This window comes from Danio aesculapii, chromosome 18 (assembly GCF_903798145.1).
Source record: "Danio aesculapii chromosome 18, fDanAes4.1, whole genome shotgun sequence".
NCBI classification, from domain to species: Eukaryota; Metazoa; Chordata; class Actinopteri; order Cypriniformes; family Danionidae; genus Danio; species Danio aesculapii.
The window spans coordinates 48645310-48665209 of NC_079452.1; the positions used below are offsets into that span (position 1 = coordinate 48645310).

Below are 19900 nucleotides of genomic sequence, written 5' to 3' on the forward strand. Positions count from 1 at the left end.
CCGTTCTTCGCCGGACTCAAACCCCATCATTGTGGTCTGCATTTCAAGTCTACCGATGTACATAGCGAGCTAGCCGGACTAACTGGTAACTGCACAAAAGCCATCCACAAAGTAAGCAGTCAGCTGGTAAGCAAGAAAACAAACAGCGTCATACTGCCCCATAGTGTTCGTTGTAAAGACGAAATGCTGTCATATCTAGCTCTGGCTACATAATTCGCAATCTCCAGAAACGTATATAGGGCTATGTTTTCAAAATGAGCCCATGATGCATTTCTCACATATTGTTTTTTTTTTCAAATTCTATGAATTCGGACATACTACTCAGCTCATATACTGTTTTAAGTGTACTTTTTAGTATGGAAGTATGCAATGTCGGACACACAATTAAAGTTCGTTAAAAATTTAGTTTTTTGAAGTTTTCAAAAGCTCAAACAATACAATTTAAGACACAATCTTATAATGTCGGTGATCAAACATTTTCTAAAATTTAATTTAGAATACAATTTTATTAATCAAATATCACTACTTTTAATTAGGACTAGTTATTGCACTATAGGAAAAGGGATTGAACACTGGTTCCATTTAAGAAAATGTCTAAGGAGATTATCCATTTCATGCACATTTCAATTCCGCAAATGAATTATTTCTGTGCGCACATTTTGTATTTTGTGAGGCGCTGACCAGGTGATCTGCCAAGGGCTTCTGTGCTAATCTAATCACTAGCATACGAGCAACAAAGAAGGAGGTGTATCTCATAAATTAAATCAACGGAACCTACACACTGAAATCTCTTTTAAAATTTTACTGATCATTCCTTAAAATGGGATGACAGGGTGGCTCAGTGGTTAGCACTGTCACCTCACAGTAAGAAGGTAGCTGGTTCAAGTCTCTACTGGGTCAGTTGGCATTTCTGTGTGGAGTTTGCATGTTCTCCTCATGTTCGAGTGGGTTTCCCCTACAGTCCAAAGACATGTGCTATAGGTGAATAGAATAAACTAAATTGGCCGTAGTGTATGTGTGTGAATGATATATGAATGGATGTTTCCCAATACTCGGTTGCAGCTGGAAGGGCATCCGCTGTGTAAAACATATGCTAAATAAGTTGGCGGTTCATTCCGCTGTGGCAACCTCTGATGAATAAAGGGACTAAGCTGAAGGTAAATGAATGAATTCCTTAAAGTAACAGCCTGTTAGGAGCTATAAATGACATTAAAGTGTAAGAATTCCCACACTTCACCTCTGGACAGTAAACCTATTGTGCCATTAATTAGTAAGTCAATTATGCCATTGTTTTACCAAGCATTGCCTTCTTTTTTTGCATATGCCTTTGACCATGGTATATGAGACCCTGAACCACAAAACAAGTTGCATGTTGCACATGTTTGTTTTTGGCAATTACCAAAAAATACATTGTCAAAATGATCAATTTTATTTTTATGATAAAAATCATTAGAATATTAAATTAGAGCTTATTAAAGAGAATATTGTAACCCCTAGTTCGTTAAAAAATAAAGAAAATGGACGTTCATATAAATAACTTTTTTTAATTACGCAAAAAGGGATGTCAAACAATTAATATATAGAATACCACTTTGGGGAGATGACGTGACCCTTCGGCGGCAATGCACGCATAGTCTCTCGCTCCGCTCATTTTGCTAGAAATTGTATATATCCTGTCAGTAAATTCTGAACCACTCTTTATTAGCCCACTATGAATACGACAGTGGTCAAAGACAGCCGGAAAAGAGAGAGTGAACAATCGCCAATAAAGAAGAAATTCAAAGATTCCATCATCTCCAGAGAGGATCTCGACATTGCTATTGCTAACGGCATCAAGCTAGCGCTTACGGAACAGCAACGTTCTCTCGATTCGGTAGTGGCCTCGACCGTAAGAGAGGCGATAGACTCTGTACTGACACCTGCACTTCGTGATCTACATTTAGATATACAAACAACAAACGATTCTGTAAAAGAGCTAAAAACAGAAGTTGAAAAGCTAACCGTCGCGGCCAAACAGACACGTGACCGGGTTGATTCCGTTCAAGCAGCTGCACGTGAGGATAGGAGGACTGTCACAAACTTAAGAAATCAACTGGAACAACTCACCGAAAAAATGACGGACATGGAGGACAGAAACAGAAGAAATAATATACGACTGGTGGGGTTGCCGGAGGGGGCGGAAGGCTCCGATGCAGCTGGCTTCCTCAAATCCAATCTTCCAAAGTGGATCCCTTCACTAAAAGGCCGTGACATAGAGATCGACCGGGCCCATCGCGTGTATGACGGAAGGAAAAATTCTGATCGGCCGCGCACTCTCATTTTCCGTACTCTGAGATGGCATGACAGATCAGCGATCCTAAAAGGTGCTCGGCAGGCATATCCGGTGAAATATATACAAGACAAAGTCACGCTACTATTTTTTCCTGACTTCAGTTCAGCCACGACTACCAAGAGAAAGAGCTTTAATCCAGTCTTGAAGAAGATGACAGCACTTGGTCTCCAGCCCTTCCTCACCTATCCTGCAGTAATTAAACTTCGGCACAAAGGTGAGCATATGATATTCGACTCTCCTCAGAAGGCAGAGGATTTTATTACTTCATTGCCACTGAAGACATACTCTGCAGCGCTACAAAGCAAAGAGAAGACAACAGCTACCGTCTCTATCTCCTCAGTGCAACGAGAGAAAATTAACGACGAGGTCGGCGGCGATCATTGTAACTGCACTGAAGAGGACAATAACAAGATGCCCATGGAAACTTATTAATTTCCCTTTGGGATCTTTCTCTTGCACGCTCATCTGCGGACTGGTAAATAATAATGTTTATGTATGTGTATGTATGTATATAGATATGTATATGTGTATGTATGTATGTATATATGTATATGTATATGTGTATGTGTATATATATATATGTATATATATATATATATATATATTTTTTTTTTTTTTTTTTTTTTTTATTTTATTTGAAATTATTTTTATTTTCGGGCTAATGAAGAGCAGGGTCAACCATTATGTTTCTGGCTTGGTGGGCCTTTTGGGGACATGTTTTGCGTTGAAGTGGACTGGTCACGCATTAATAGGTGTTTTTGTTGTTCACGCAGACCTACACTCTCTGTAATGTGCGGTCTGTTTTGGTTGTTCACAGTTGGTTGTTGTTTCTTGTTCTCGTTTTTTTCTATGTCCTGCAACAGACATCAATACTTTTATTTATCTAGCTTTTATTTTAAAAGAATTATACATTTAGAGGGATTGGTATCTAGGGTACATACTAATGTTTACAAGTCACTAGAAATAAGTCAAAGTGTTTGTTTTTCTTCAGCTAGGCAGACTCATGGTATTACAAGCTCAGAATGTATGCTCTGAATATTTTATCACTAAATGTGAATGGCCTAAACTCTCCTGTTAAGCGTACCCGAATATTAGAATATTTGCACCGTAAATCAATCTCTTGTGCCCTGATACAAGAGTCCCATTTAAAACAATGCGATGTGGCACGTTTCCAAAATAAGTTTTACAAATTGGCAGCCTACTCTTGTGCACATAATAAAACTAAGGGGGTGCTCATCTTAGTTCATAGGAAGTTACAGTTAACCATTGAACATACTGGGAATGATGAGGAAGGTAGATTTGTCTTTATACGCTGTAAAATACATAATGACAGATTAGCACTGGTCTCTATCTATGGTCCTAATGAAGCAGACAGTAAATTTTTTACAGATATTTCCAATATATTACTTGAGCAGATTGATTGTCCTTTAGTGATGGGCGGTGATTTTAATGCTGTCTTAAATCCTGCACTGGATAAATCTCACCCTGATACTGCAGCTAATACATCCTCTAAGTTACTGAATAAATTTATCACTGAACTTAACGTGATCGATCTTTGGAGAATCCAAAATGCTAAATCTAAGGACTTCACTTTTTTTTCTAATAGACATAAAACTTTCTCTAGGATAGATTACATATTTCTCAGCCCATCTCTAATTCCTCTTAATCCTTCTATCTCTATATTACCAATTTTATTGTCTGATCATTCTGCAGTATTATGTAATGTTCACCTTTCCAACATTAAGACCAAGGCCCCTAGATGGCGTTTTAATACATCACTGCTAAATAATCAGTCATTCATTAAATCGCTAAAAGATCATATAAAGGAATTTCTCGAAAGGAATATATCTGGTGAGGTAGACCCTCAAATACTGTGGGAAACGGCAAAGTGTATAATACGAGGATTCTGTATATCTTTTTCATCTGCTCTAGCCAAAGCAAGAACCCGACAATTTACACAATTAGAAAATAAGATCCAATGTTTACAAAACTTACAAAAACAAAACTTTTCTGATCAACAAGCAACACAATTGCTCTCCTTGAAAGAGGAATATGACTTACTTTCACAATCAAAGGCAGAGTTTATATTGCACAGGACGAGGCAAAAATACTATTATGAATCCGAGAGACCTAGCCACTTATTAGCCCTCAGGCTGAAAGAATGTGAATCTAAAGCATACATTAGCGCAATAAAATCTCCAGATGACCAGGTAACCATAAATCCTATAACAATTAACAACATATTTAAAGGGTATTACACCAATTTATACAAAACAGAAACTAATTTTGATGAGTTAGCTTGTAAGGAGTACTTGGATAAATTAGAAATGCCTTGCATCACACAAATAGATAAAGACTCTCTGGAGGCCCCGTTAAGCCTGAAGGAGCTTCATGAAGCACTAAAAAGCCTTCAGAAGGGCAAGTCACCGGGCCTAGATGGCCTCCCTCCTGAATTATATTTAGAAATATGGGATATGGTAGGGACTCTCATGCTTGATTCATTTAATTTTGCTATTAAATATGGTACATTTCATAGAGACCAAAAAACATCATTGATCTCATTGCTTCTTAAAAAGGGTAAAGATTCGTTAGATTGTTCCAGTTACAGACCAGTATCACTTATCCCATGTGATCTAAAAGTTTACGCTAAAACTCTTGCCTTTCGCATGGAGAAGGTAATTCACAGCTTAATCAAGGAGGATCAAACTGGTTTCATTAAGGGACGTCATGCAGCTGATAATATGCGGCGACTGTTTCATGTTCTTGATTTCGCAGACTCTCTTCCAAACCCGTGTGCGGTTTTTTCATTAGACGCAGAAAAAGCCTTTGATAGGCTGGAGTGGAACTACATGTGGGCAGTTCTGCAGTGTTTTGGTTTCGGTGAACATTACATTGCTATGATTAAGACACTTTATCACTCACCTAAAGCATCAGTTTTAACCGGAAATATTATTTCCCCCCCGTTTTCTTTACAGCGTGGAACAAGGCAGGGATGTCCACTTTCCCCTTTATTGTTTTGTTTATCCCTTGAACCACTAGCACAAGCTATTAGAAACTCTGATGTCCCACCGATTAAGATTCATGACCATAATCATATTATTTCACTATATGCTGATGACATTATTTTATTTCTGGACCATTTTGATGTGTCAGTAACCAGTATAATCAAGGAATTTGATCACTTCAGTAGTTTATCAGGGTACAAGATAAACTGGACCAAATCGGCTTTAATGCCAATCAACAGTGTTAAAGTTAATTCTCCTATCCCTTCATTCATTCCTATTAAAGATTCTTTCATATATTTGGGTGTAGCTATATGTAAAGATATTCATAAAATTGCCAGAAATAATTTTAATAACATTTTAGTTAAGATTAAAAATGATACTCAAAGGTGGAATAATCTTAAAGTCTCTCTTCAAGGCAAAATCTCCACGGTCAAAATGAATTTATTACCTAGGCTTAACTTTCTTTTCTCTATGCTGCCTCTTTCTCCACCTCCAGGTTACTTTAAGGAGATTGATTCCATACTTACTCAGTTTATCTGGAATGGCAAACGTCCCAGAATAAAACTAGTCACATTACAGCGTTCTATATATTCAGGAGGATTGGCTGTACCAAATTTTGAATTTTATTACTTGTCGTTTCGACTTAAAGATCTTCACATCTGGGTTGATCCTCAATCTAAAGTTTCATGGAGAGTAATAGAAGCTGACAAGGTTAAACCACATAGACTCCAAGATATCTTATTTGCTGGAATAGGAAATAAAAATGATAAACACAAATTTGGCCCGATTGTGGCCAATTCAATTAGGATTTGGAAAAGAGTGGAACGACTTATGGGAGGACCTGTTAAATTTGTAACAATACCCCCTTATGGCACAACTTTAAACTCTTATGTGGAAATCGGCCATTTGTCCAGCCTTCTTGGTCTACACTGGGCATAAACACATGCGGTGACTTGTATGATAACCAGGGTCTCTGCTCATTTCAAGAATTAAGGACTAAGTTTTGTTTACCAGCATCATCATACTTTGTCTTCTTTCAATTACGCTCTGCTCTCAAAGCCTATGGTGTTCCCTGGGCATCCCCTATTTCCTCTCATCCTATGTGGGATTGGATCGCACCACCCTCTGGTCGACCATCTGTTTCCGTAATATATAGCAAACTTAATGATCATACTGCAAAGCCTCTCTCTGTCAAACTCATATGGAATCGTGAACTAACAGATCTAAACTTATCGATTGACTGGGACAGGGTGTGGGCTAACCTAATTTAACCTCTAAAAACTTAGCCCATCGCCTTATCCATTTCAAAGTTATACATAGAGCATACATAACCCCTTATAAGAGGTTTAAATGAAACTGCAGTCGAATTACAACTGTCATATCTGTAACACTGTATCCTCAGGTAACTTTCTTCATATGTTTTGGGAATGTCCAATTGTTGCCGACTTGTGGTCTCATGTAAATTCTGTTTTGTCCTTTTTACTACAAGTTGATTATGTGTCTAATCCGGGTTTATGTCTCCTCAACGATGATACTAATTTCTGTATAAGTTCACTAAAGAAGAGAATGTTATTTGCTGGTTTTACAGCTACAAAGAAGGCAATCATACAAAATTGGTTTCTTCTCCGCACATGTGTGCAAAAACATTTTGGATTCATAGCCTCCTCAAAATAGTGACTTGTGAAGCTACAATAGCCCAAATCAATAAGGCTAGACCTAGTACCATTGATGCATGGCAATGTTTCTCTTCCAGCATTTTGGACTATATAAAGGAATGAACATTTTTTATTTTTATTTATTTTTATTTTTTCTCCTCCATGTAAATCTTTCAGATTGAAAATTGTTTTATGTCTGTTGCTCCCCCCTCCCTTGATTGTTTTGTTTGAATGTTGTTTTCATTTTGTTAATCTAAAATCAATAAAATGTTGATCACAAAAAAAAAGAATACCACTTTGGTAGCAGGTGAGCACAATAATCACAAGGCTTTCATATCAGGTGCACACGTGCAATACTCTCAAGGCAATTTGGGTCATACCCCACTCTTTGATAATGTGCAAATATGCTATACATTAATGCTCCACTTTCCTTATATAATGACTCAAAACAGTGACATGAGCCAACTCCTGAAACACAGCCAGAAAAGACACCCTTATCACACTACCATCAATATCTAAGCATAAAACATTTAAAATTCAACATTCATCACAAACCTTTTAAACATCAAAGACAACCCCTCACAATATACATACACAATACTATAACAAATAAACAGCATTAACAAACATGTATCTCAATCATTAATCACATACATGTACACAGCTATGATAACTGATACTCAGCATTAGCATCTTCAGGTATCCCAATACCATGATTACATGCATTACCCCACTTAAAATATCATATACATGATTATTCAAACTTAACTTTACCTAAAAGAAACATTGACGCTGCCCAACTTTTATTAATTGTCTGCTCGGCATTGTCTGCTTGGCGTGCACGCCACACTTCCTCTCACAATTAACAAAAGACAACGTATGACCGGAATTACCGTATTTCACTATCCTGCACCATTACCGTAAGCACACAAAGTTTCAGCCATTACTTTATAAAAGATTTTGTTCAATTAAGATATCTAACACAGACTCATTGTGAAAAACGCAGCCTTATATACATTTCTGGAAATTGCGAATTATGTAGCCAGAGCTACATATGGCTGCATTTCGTCTTTAAAATGAGTGCCATAGGGGTGTATGACGCCATTCCTTTTCCCACTTACCTCTGTATGGACGGCTTTTCTGCTGTTACCAGTTTATCCGGTAGCTCGACATGTACGCAAGCGGACTTGAGATGCAGAGTGGATTGACTGCGACAACGGGGTAAGACAAAAACAAAAGCTAATTATAGGATGATTAGTTAATAGCAGGGTAAGCATGGTAAAAATCAGGGGTCTTTTCTTTTTCTCGATTGCTTTTAAAACACTGCAGTTGGGTTTAGGGAAGGGGTGGGCGGGTCAGTCTGTGCTTCTTAAAACACTATTGGTTGGGTTTAGGAAAGGAGAGGATGGGGGGGATCCATCAGTTGATCAGTATTCAGTCAATAGCGGCCTCTGGTGGAATTTTGCATGAGAACAGCAGGCCGAATGGCACTCGCGAGAGGAATTTGAGATCTGAAAAAGCATACACAGCAGCCTCTGGCGAATTCGCAAATACAAAAAACTCAAAAAAATAAAATAAAAATAAAAAAAAAATAAAAAACTTAGCTCCTGGGACATATTTTGCTCTCTCCAGAAATGTATACAGGGGTACATAATCAGAATGTGCATGGATTTAAAAGTCCTACTGTAAATACATCAAACTTCATTTTTGATTAGTAATGTGCACTGCAGAGCGTCTTCATTCAGAAACTTTAAAGGTGATTTCCTCAATATTCAGATTTTTTTTTAAACCCTCAGAATCAAGATATTGACAAATTGGCATATGGCTGGTTTTGTGGTCAAGGGTCACATACATTATAAAGTGTCACATAGACATAAATGGAAGTACACTCAAACTGCTTGTTAAGCTACTTATTTAAAATGAGCTTAAACAACACAATTCTGGAGACTTTTTGGCAGAAGCGTAATTTTTATGGTTAATCAACAATCAAATTTGTTATGTTTAACTTAATCGATTTGTGTGCGACAACATGAATACAGTTTTTTTACAGTGTAGTATCTTGGATAGAAAGCATAGCAGACAGATGCCCAAACAGACAGATTACATACTGACGAAAAAAGAAACCATTACAAAGTATCATATAACCGAAAGTTCAAATTGACTTTAAATAAAGACTGTTCTTGCCAGAGTCTTTTTAATAAAAAGTGCTTTATAAAGGGCGATGATGGTATTTGGCTGCACATTTAGCCTCTGTTTGCCCCGAGGGACTCTTCTTGAGTGAATTTCTTTACCTCTGATGCAGATATGCAACCCCACACAAAATTTACCACCTGGGAGATGGACTGCAGTGACCTTGGATATTCGGTTAAAAACACCATGTTCCCTATGCACTGCAGAGTCTGCGTCCAATTCAGCTGCCTTTAATTACCCCTGCAATTTGTGTCATTGGTCTTCCCTCCATCTTTCTCTCTTTCTCTCTCTCTCTCACACACACACATATTAACCACATGCACACCACTGAATCACTCAGGATTCATTAGTTCTAGAGGACACAAGTTCCTGTAACTTCAATAGAAGTAAGTCACTTTTTCTCATGAATATTCATTGGCAGTGTCACAGGGGTGGGGAGTCGAGGGGATGTCATGCCTCAGCTGCTGGTTCATTTCACAGCGCTTATTTGGGTACTAAGCTATATACAGAGTCTATAACGAAAGACCAGACCAGACACTCAATTGGAGAAGGTGGATTTGTAAATGATGCTCAAATGGAATGAAAATAATAAGTGAAAAATGCAGAAGTATATGCTGCAGTTCAAACTGAGCATCAGAATGTAGAAGAAAAGTGAGTTAAGTGACTTTGAATGTGGCAGGGTTGTTGGAGCCAGAACGGCTGGTCTGAGTATTTCAGAAACTGCTGATCTACTGGAATTTTCACAAACAACCATCTCTAGGGTTTACAGAGAATGGTCTGAAATAGAGAAAATATCCAGTAAGCGGCAGTTTTGTGGGCACAAATGCCTTGTTGATGCCAGAGGTCACAGGAGAATGGCCAGACTGGTTCCAGCTGATAGTAACGGCAACAGTAACTCAAATAACCACTCATTACAACTGAGGTAGAAGAGCATCTTTGAACGCACAACACATCCAACCTTAGGCGGATGGGTTACATCAGCAGAAGACCACACCGGGTGGCCACTCCTGCCAGCTAAGAACAGGAACTGAGGTTATAATTCGCACGGGCTCAGCAAAATTGGACAATGGAGGATTGGAAAACATTGCCTGTCTGATAAGTCTCTATTTCTGCTGTGACAACTCGGAGGTAGGGTCAGAATTTGGCATCAGCAACATGAAAGCATGGATCTAAACCTGTCTTGTATCAATAGTTCAGGCTGCTGGGATATTTTCTTGGCCACACTTGGGCCCATTAGTACCAATTGAGCATCGTGTCAATGCCAACAGCCTACCAGAGTACTGTTGCTGACCACGTCCATCCCTTTATGACCACAGTGTACCCATCTTATAATGGATAACGCAGCATGTCAAAAAGTGTGAATAATCTCAGACTGTTTTCTTGAACATGACAATGAGTTCACTGTACTCAATGGCCTCCACAGTCACCAGAACTCAATCCAATAGAGCAGCATTGGAATGTGGTGGAACAGGAGATTCGCATCATGGATGTGCAGCAAACAAATCTGCAGCAACTGCGTGATGCTATCATGTCAACTTTGGGCCAAAATCTCTGAGGAATATTTCCAGTACTTTGCTGAATCCTGCCATGAAGGATTAAGGCAGACCTGAAGGCAAAAAGGGGGGTCCAAACCGTTATTAGTAAGGTGTGCCTATTAAAGTGTAAATCAGTGTGTTGACTAGTACAGTTTAATTGGTGATGTTTTATAATTATTTTTACTATTTGATTTAAAAACAGAATGAATTCATTAATTTGGTATCTGTTTTTTTACAGTATTTGTACGTATATATTGAAATAAGATAGTGTTTGTGTACAATTTTTTTTTGTTTACATTAGAATAGAATAGATAGAAAGAATATTAAATGCAAGTACAGTGTCTACTTTAATGTTTCAGATACATGTGTTAAATGTCAAAATGTCCAAATATGGGTGAAATAAGAAATAAAATCATTATTAATATCATTAATGTAAAGATCCTCTGAATTAAACTTTTGACATTTACTTATAAAATATACAACAATCTTATGTATAGATAAAGAGACACACACACAAATTTTTTTAAAAAAATATTGTTATTATCATTATTTTTCTCTTTTTCTAATGAGTAAAAACCTACTGATTTAAAAGGATAGAGACAAGTATAAAGATTAGTTTTAAATAAAATGTCAAATATTTCAGATTTTTAAATGCAGAGCTGCACTTTTAAATGTACAAACTATTTGAATTATTTTTTAATTTTCTAAATCTTGAGAATTTGTTTATTTACACCTTTAAATTCCTTTTTGTTCTTCAAATGTGGGCTACCGCACTCAAGCACTTTATAAGTTGTGTGACAAAAAAAAAGACCTTGGCACGTGATAGAGTTCATCAACCATTATTCTTTCCGTCTGTTCCACAAATCACACCACTTCCTATTACTGAGTAATTACTGGTGCAGAAATGAACATTAGATAGAACGATATCCTTGGCGGTAAACATTAGTGTCCTAGTTTTCAAGAAGTCTTAAAACTATCTTTACATCAGAAGTCGTGTCTCCTTCAATGCAGCAACTGTCTACAGAGCACGCTTTAAAATTTCAAACCAAAAAGCATATGAATATGAAAGTGATTGTGGGAAGAACGAGAGCGCAAAAAAGATGAGAGATTTTCTTCTCTACCCCTAAAATCAACCAAAATATAAATTATTCTATTTAAACTAAATCAGGAAACCTCACCACCCAGCGTGAGGCCTTTAAAAACAGTTCAGCGGCTGCTTATGACGTCAACTTATGAAAAAAGATAACTTTTCATAAAATACATTCAGTAAATAGCACATTGGGACTGATTATATTATGTAGCTCAACATAAAAGTAGTTTTACATTTTTTTAAACCATTTTAGGGTCAAAATTTAGCAAGATTTTATTTTTGATTTTCCACAGAACACATTATCGTTAAACAATGACTTGTCTAATAATCCTAACCTGCCTAATTACCCTAGTTAAGAATTTAAATGTCACTTTAAGCTGAATACTAGTATCTTAAAATATAACTAGTAAAATATTATGTACTGCCATTAATGGCAAAGAAATGAGTTTATTTAAAAATATTGTGCTTAGAAATGTGTTTAAAAAACTTCTCTCCATGAACAGAAATTGGGTAAAAATATACTTCGGGGTTAATAATTTCAGGAGGGCTACAATTGTGACTTTAACTGTATGTATGTTTATTATATATAATTATATATATAATAATCTACAATATAAATAATCACTTCCACACTTGCTCTAAAAGTCCCCTGTGTTCACGGTTTCTTCCGCAGTGATACATTTGTCCTTCCACAATACAGCAATGTGACAGACCTGCTAAAATTAACTTTATTGTAGCAATCATAAGAGTTTGTCTCAACATGTTTGTGTCTATGAAGTACAAGTTTATTCTTCTTAAGCTATACTGGTTCATTAGTTACTATTATTATTATTATTATTATTATTATTATTATTATTATTACTATTATTATTTTAAAGATACTAGTTTTTATTCATTAGCTGATTCATTACTAGTAGTTATTGCAATAGCAATTAGTTAGGGCCAGACAGAATCTGCAGACTTTTTTTCTGCTGAGAATTTGTAAAAAAAAAAAAAAAAAAAAATCTGCAGATTTATATGGAATGGTTTTGGGAGTATCATAACTAAAAACGTAACTTATGAAATGAAAATTAATACATTTTAACTTTTATTTAATATTTACAATACAAATCCAATTAGATCCACTAATTTGGTAAACAAGGCAAGTCTCATATATTATATCTACTAAAAGACAGAACATATTACTTTACAAACTGTATTGAAATAAATCATATGAACATTTTCATATTACTATTATTATATCACAATAATATTAGTGAAATAAATTTAAACACATTTACATCAGTTCTGCATGCAATTAGAATCTATTCTGTAACAATTTCACATTATTTATTCTATGACAATTTCTCATTTGAATTTCCGCTATTAAGTTTTGAATAGTAATTATTCCAGTCGGTGTCATTTTTCAAATCAATCTTTTCTCACTGGTCTCACTAAGGAGACTTAAGTATAACCTTTTGTACTTTATCATCCTTTTTCAATTGAATTTACTTGAACTCTGAATTTGTTTTCTCTGAAAAACACACAAAGTAGCTTTACCTTTTGTAGCTTAGGTCAATATGTGGTCATACCGTGATAAAAATTAATAACAAGAAAATTTTATACCATGATAACCTACACACTAGTACCCTATTATGTTATACTAGATTCAAATAAATCATAAACATACTGTCTAATTAAACAGAAGTATTGTCTAATGAAGAAATACAAGTATAAATAATTAATAAAAACTAAATACTAAGATCTATTTAATATAAGCATCTAAAGATTAAGCATTAGTCAGACCGACAGCGATTTTGCTGACATTTTCACATATAAAATTTTGTGGAGTTCCAGCCTGATCTCACGAGGAAACGTAACAATTTTATGTTTTGTTAGTTTAGTTGGCTAATTCATACAAATTCAGTCGTATGAAAAATGTATTATTAAAAAAAGAGGCATGGCACCAAACCCCACCCCTAAACCCAACCGTCATTGGGGGATAAGCAATCATACTAAACTGTACAAATGAAATAAACCAAATTCATACGATTAGCCACTAAATCAGAAAGTTCGAATTGCCACGAGATTGTTATGATAGTTCGCTTTTTTTTTAATTGCTGCAAATTTCCAGCATATTTTGGAAAGTCAGGACACTGTTCAATTTCCCACCACACCACAGTGTGCCATCTGCATTGTTTTACATTCCAAAACATAGTATTGGTGAATAGAATATGCTCACCTGGTGTGCAAAGCCTAAGTTGTTAATACACGCTTCTCATCCAGTCAATCTGACATTATCACAATTGCACATTCAAATCCTGTTTGAACTAGGCCATGTGAGTTGTACTCACTCGCTAAAACCTCTACATATTGCGTATGCATCCTGTCATCTTATGTGTTCTCTCTCTTTCCTCCTTTCTCTCTCTTTCTCTTACATACACATATATATGAATACAATGCAGCAGCTTAAGTGGTAAAGTCTAGTTTCGTTCTTTCTCTCAGAGTTTACTTAATATAAATTACAGAAATGTATGATTCTCAACGTCAAAACATTAATAAAGCATTAAGATGTGTACATTTGTGTATATTTTGACAACAAATCTAACAAAGAAATGCAGCAAATTTTGCAAAAACCCACCACATGATCAAGCATTTCAGTCACAAAAAAAATCTGATTTTTTTTTCATTCATGAGGGACTGACTAGTATTTAATAATAGGTATCTAAAAGTAGTATATAATATTAGTATCTAAAAATAAGCACTGAAACCTAATGAATAACAAGTATTTAAAATATGAACTAGTCAAAACAGAATAGTTCATATCTCAGATCCCCAAAGAACTCAAGCACAATTATTACAAAATGTGTTAAAATAAAACAGGCTAGTTACTAATCGCTACTGAAATAAGTTACTGGTGTCTATTCAATAGGTGCTAGTCATGTGATCAGCTGTTAAAATTCAAATATGAAAGACTCACAGAATGGAAAAGATACTAGCTGGTAATAAATACCAGTAGCAAGGACATACACTACCTGAAAAAAGTCTTGTTGTGGATCCCAGTTGTAAGAGCAACAAATAATAACTTGACTTCTAGTTGATCATTTGGAAAAGTGGCAGAAGGTAGATTTTTCCGATGAATCATCTGTTGAGCTGCATCCCAATCATCACAAATACTGCAGAAGACCTATTGGAACCCACATGGACCCAAGATTCTCACTGAATCAGTCAAGTTTGGTGAAGGAAAAAATCATGGTTTGGGGTACATTCAGTATGGGGCGTGCAAGAGATGTGCAGAGTGGATGGCAACATCAACAGCCTGAAGTATCAAGACATTTGTGCTGCCCATTACATTACAGACCACAGGAGAGGGCAAATTCTTCAGCAGGATAGCGCTCCTCATACTTCAGCCTCCACATCAAAGTTCCTAAAAGCAATAAAGGCCAAGGTGCTCCAGGATTGCCCAGACACCAGATATGAACATTATTGAGCATGTCTGGAGTAAGATGAAGGAGGAGGCATTGAAGATGAGTCTAAAGAATCTTGATGAATTCTGGAAGTCCTGCAAGAACGCTTTTTTTGACATTCCAGATGACTTTATTAATATGTTATTTGAATCATTGCAGAGATGTATGGATGCAGTCCCCCAATAAAACACAATATTAATTCTTTTTCCACTGCACCATGACTTTATTTTATACTGCATGTTATTTCTGTTAAGTGACAAAACTTTTGTCTAAGCACAGTCAGACCATACTGTCCTAATTAAATAATTAAAAATCAAGACATGATCATATTTTATTTAGGTAAAATAAAAATAAAAAATCTAGATAGAGGCCTTTGCTTTTCATATAAGCCACTTCTGATACCAAATCATCAACTTGAAGTCAAGTTATTATTTGTTTTCCTTAAACTTAGATAGGCAACAAGACTTTTATCAGGTAGTGAACATACTAGTACAGATTTTTTTTTATTTTAAAAATTAAAATGGCTTGCCATATACAAAATCTCCCTATTAAACTATTGGTTTGTGAGTTATTGTAAATTATGAGAGGGAAATGCATCAGCCTATGTAAATGCGTATGTAAATTTTGTGAGAATGTGGCAGTTTTCCCCCAAAACCCTGAAGTATAGGTGTATGGCAGACTAATGATAGTGCATGATCGAGTGGACAGTCCTGCTGAATAAGTTTGAGATGTCATATAATACCAGTTTACTCATATTTTATGGCATTATAATTGAATGATAAATGGGGCGGTGCTGCAGTAGAGCACAAGTAACATAAAGCATTAAAGCAGCACTGAGGCAGCTTTACATTTTTCCTATATCTCAGTTTCTTCCCATGCTATTCTGAAAAGAATGACAGAAAAGACCCGTCAAATCCCTCTATTTCCCAGTCTCTCTACTGTCCTGTTTAATAAAGGCACACAAAATCTCATAAATAAACAATTGTGGTTTCATGTAGTGAAACGGAGCCACTATAAATAAATGTCTTGTGATATTATGCTCATAATGCTTGGTGAATATATCGTTAAGGAGGACAGGCTGGTAAATAACATGCATATTCCCATGACTGATCGGGTGATTCCTATAGTCTTAAATAATGACAATAAAACAATGACTAAAACAATGGCATGACTCTTTTGAACTTTTTCATTTCAGTGAATCAAATACTTTGCTAAAAGGTGTAGTTTGATTGCCAAATGAATGGAAGGTTATTAAAGTACAGTTCTTTTCATTTAAGGAATCAAAACTCATATAGATCATTCGAAGAAGCTGGAGGTGTAAATGGGACTTATTTAGCTGGTGAGCCGACACAATCTCACGGCAATTCGTAACTTTTTGATTTAGTGGCTAATTCGTACGATCTAATTTGTACAATTCAGTACGATTTGCTCATCCCCCAATGACGGTTGGGTTTAGGGGTGGGGTTAGGTGTCACGCCTCCTTTTTTAAATCGTACTGAACGACTGAACTCGTACAAATTTGTACGAATTAGCCACTAAACTGACAAAACGTAAAATACTTACGCTTTCTCGTGAGATCAGGCTGGGTGAGCCAAAGGTTATTGCTTGCTTTCATTATGCCTGAACCAAGAACTGTTATGCTGCAGGCTACTTAAATGGATAGTTCACCCAAAAATGATGGTTAAAAAAACAAGTAATTGCCTTCCATAGTATTTTGTTCCTATTATGGATGTCAATTACTTTTTTAACCATCAGCATTTTTTCCTACAATGGATGTCGATGGCTGCTTTTTTCCAACATTCTTCAGAATACCTCGTTTTGTGCTCAACAGAAGAACGATTTTAATAAAGTTTAGAACCTTGAGTGGGAATAAATGCTGAATAAATGTATTTTTGGGGGGTGAACTATGCTTTTGTGTGACCTTCAGTCAAGCATAGAATAAAGTATGAGTGTGTTCTTCAATGTGAATCAATGAGATATAGTGAAACCAGTACTGACTGTTTGTTGTGACTGCAAAAATACTTACAGTGCTCAGCATATATAAGTACACCCCTCACAAATCTATCATTTAAATTCAGATTTTTAAAAGGAAGCTAGACAATATTATATTTGTCCATATACATTAGATTAATCAGTACTGAAGCCAAATCTGGAGCTTATCTAATAAAATAACCTACGATAACGGTCCAAACACTAGCACACCCAAATTTATATGTTATAGAGAAATATTAAATACAAATTTTAAAAAGAGGAAAATTTGAAATGTTGAAATTTTGTAGGTTGTAATTTATTTATTTTTTGCAATATTTTGCTTGAATTTAATTGTTTTATCTTTCAATTTCTAAATATGTTTGGTGACTAAAATATTATTTTAATAAATATATCTGTTTAATAAATCTGTTTGTTAAAATGCACCAAAATACATCACCTATATTCACTGAGAAATGGATAAAAAAAGTCATTTTCAAAATGGGGTGTACTCAATTATGCTGAGCACTGTAGTACCTTTTATTATTACTAAAATTATCCATTTATATTTTTTAATGAAATAAGTTGGCTTAAATAAACAAATAAAACAATTTTAGTATTAGTTTTACTCAAAATAAAACGTTTTGGATCCATTTCTGACATTTAAAAAGCCTCTAAAAAGTCTAAGCTCATCTATGCCAATGACTCGTTTACTTGTTAAACCTGTTCTCCAAAAAGCTTGGTCTCATTTTAACAGTCACGAGCTGTAAATGCAACAAAAGCTTTTCTTTGTATATCTTTTCTTTTATAGCTTTCAACTAACAGCTCATCCTTAAAATTACAAAAAGAATCACCAACAGCGTCAAAGAATCAGAATCACAACTCCACACGACTCTCCCATTCTCCAGCATGACCTAAAGTCCAACACACTGCTTAAACACGCTTTCCTCCTTCACACTCACTTTGACTGTCAACATTTTGCTCGGTAAACGGGCAGAAAGGGAGCCTACTCTCTGGAGACAAGACCTCAGATTTAGCGAACAGCTGCTTTTATCCATAATTCTCCCAGTCATGATGTTTCCCCCCCACCACACACGGACTAAATCCTCTGGGGAAATAAGTCACATCAACACGACTCCAAAGAAACGGAGAGACGTCAGCAGCGCTCCCGGCAACGTCCGAGAGATGCTCGCCTCAACTCCTCCAGCGACCAACTCCGCACAAACAATCACCACTACGTGTTATTATCAGCTCAACTACTCGTTTACAATGTTTAAAAGGGTAAAAGAGCTCGTAAATAACCACGGAGTCTCTAATAAGGTAAGCTCTCTCCATCTATGTTAGCCTACTCTCTGACGCTGATTCATCGCTGACTAAATAAGGACAGACACGCAGCGATTTTTCCTCAGGTGTTTGCAGCCCTAATCAGAAGTCCAGCTGAAAGAAAAAAAACACTTCAGCAAATGTATCAGCATCAACTCACGCAGATGTAAAGCAACAGGCAGGATGAGGCAGGCGTTGCAGAGGAGAGGTGTCATCCTGAAGAGATCCCGGCGAACAGAAACTGAAGGCAGTGGAGTCACAGATGCGGCTGTTCATTTAAGAGTAACTCGGAGCATCAGCTCGCATTGCGCTGGACTGATGAATGATTCACTAGCGCGCGTATCCTGTAGTAAAGGGGAGGAGGCTGCATGCGGGAACACGACTGCGCGCTCAACAGAGCTTTGTTTCAACCACAACTTTTTCATTGCACTCACGCATTACTACACGCTGCTGGTCTACAAACACTTTCATTAATAAACCATAAGAAAATATTATATAACGCTAGAGTAACGTCAGTAGCTCACGCAGTGTGTATATATTTATATATACAGTTGAAGTCAGAATTATCAGCCCCCTGTATATTTCTTCCCCCAATTTCTGTTTAATGGAGAGATTTTTTCCAACACATTTCTAAACAATAGTTTTTAATTTTAAAATTTTTTATCCTAGCCATGATGACAGTACATAGTATTTTACTAGATATTTTTCAGTATACTAGTTTTCAGCTTGAAGTGCTTAACTAGGTTAATAGGGTAAGTTAAGGTAGTTAGACAAGTCATTGTATAGGCTGACAGAGCTTTGTTCTGTAGACAATCTGTAAAAAATATTGCTTAAGGGGGCTAATAATAAAATGAATTTAAATTGCTTTTATTCTAGCTGAAATAAAACAAGACTTTCTCCAGAAGAAAAAATATTGAAATGAAATTGAATGAAATACTGTGAAAAATTGCTTGCTGTTAAACATAATTTGGAAAATATTGGAAAAAGAAATTCACAGGAGGGCGAATAATTCTGATTCAACTGTTAATACACATTAGACATGAACCTTTTATGTTAGTAAGTAAATATGTTTTAATGTTTAGTGCTTTGACACATTGACTATTTACTCTGTAGCCCATTATTCATGGTAAAACATTCATCATTTGGATAACTACATTAACCATAGTTAAATCATGGCATTTGAGGTAAAGTGTTCATACAAATGCTATCAAGGGCCAAAAAACATATTTACCACAGTTTTACTATAATAAAATCATGGTTAATTTGCCTAAGAAATCAGGATTAGAATAGAATATACTACAATTCTTGTAACACTATTAAGTATCATATATTACTGCAATGACTGAAATGCGACAT

The 19900-nt window shown here is 35.9% G+C and overlaps 1 protein-coding gene across 1 annotated transcript in view; it reads right to left on the minus strand.

The window, feature by feature from the left end:
- nrn1la (neuritin 1-like a) overlaps positions 1-18847 on the minus strand; it is an 89519-nt gene extending 70672 nt beyond the window's left edge. Inside the window, exon 1 of the mRNA XM_056478862.1 lies at positions 18705-18847. Coding sequence (XP_056334837.1) covers positions 18705-18759 — 55 coding nt within the window. The 5' untranslated portion in view covers positions 18760-18847. The remainder of the gene's footprint in view (positions 1-18704) is intronic.
- Between the last annotated feature and the right edge of the window lie 1053 nt (positions 18848-19900).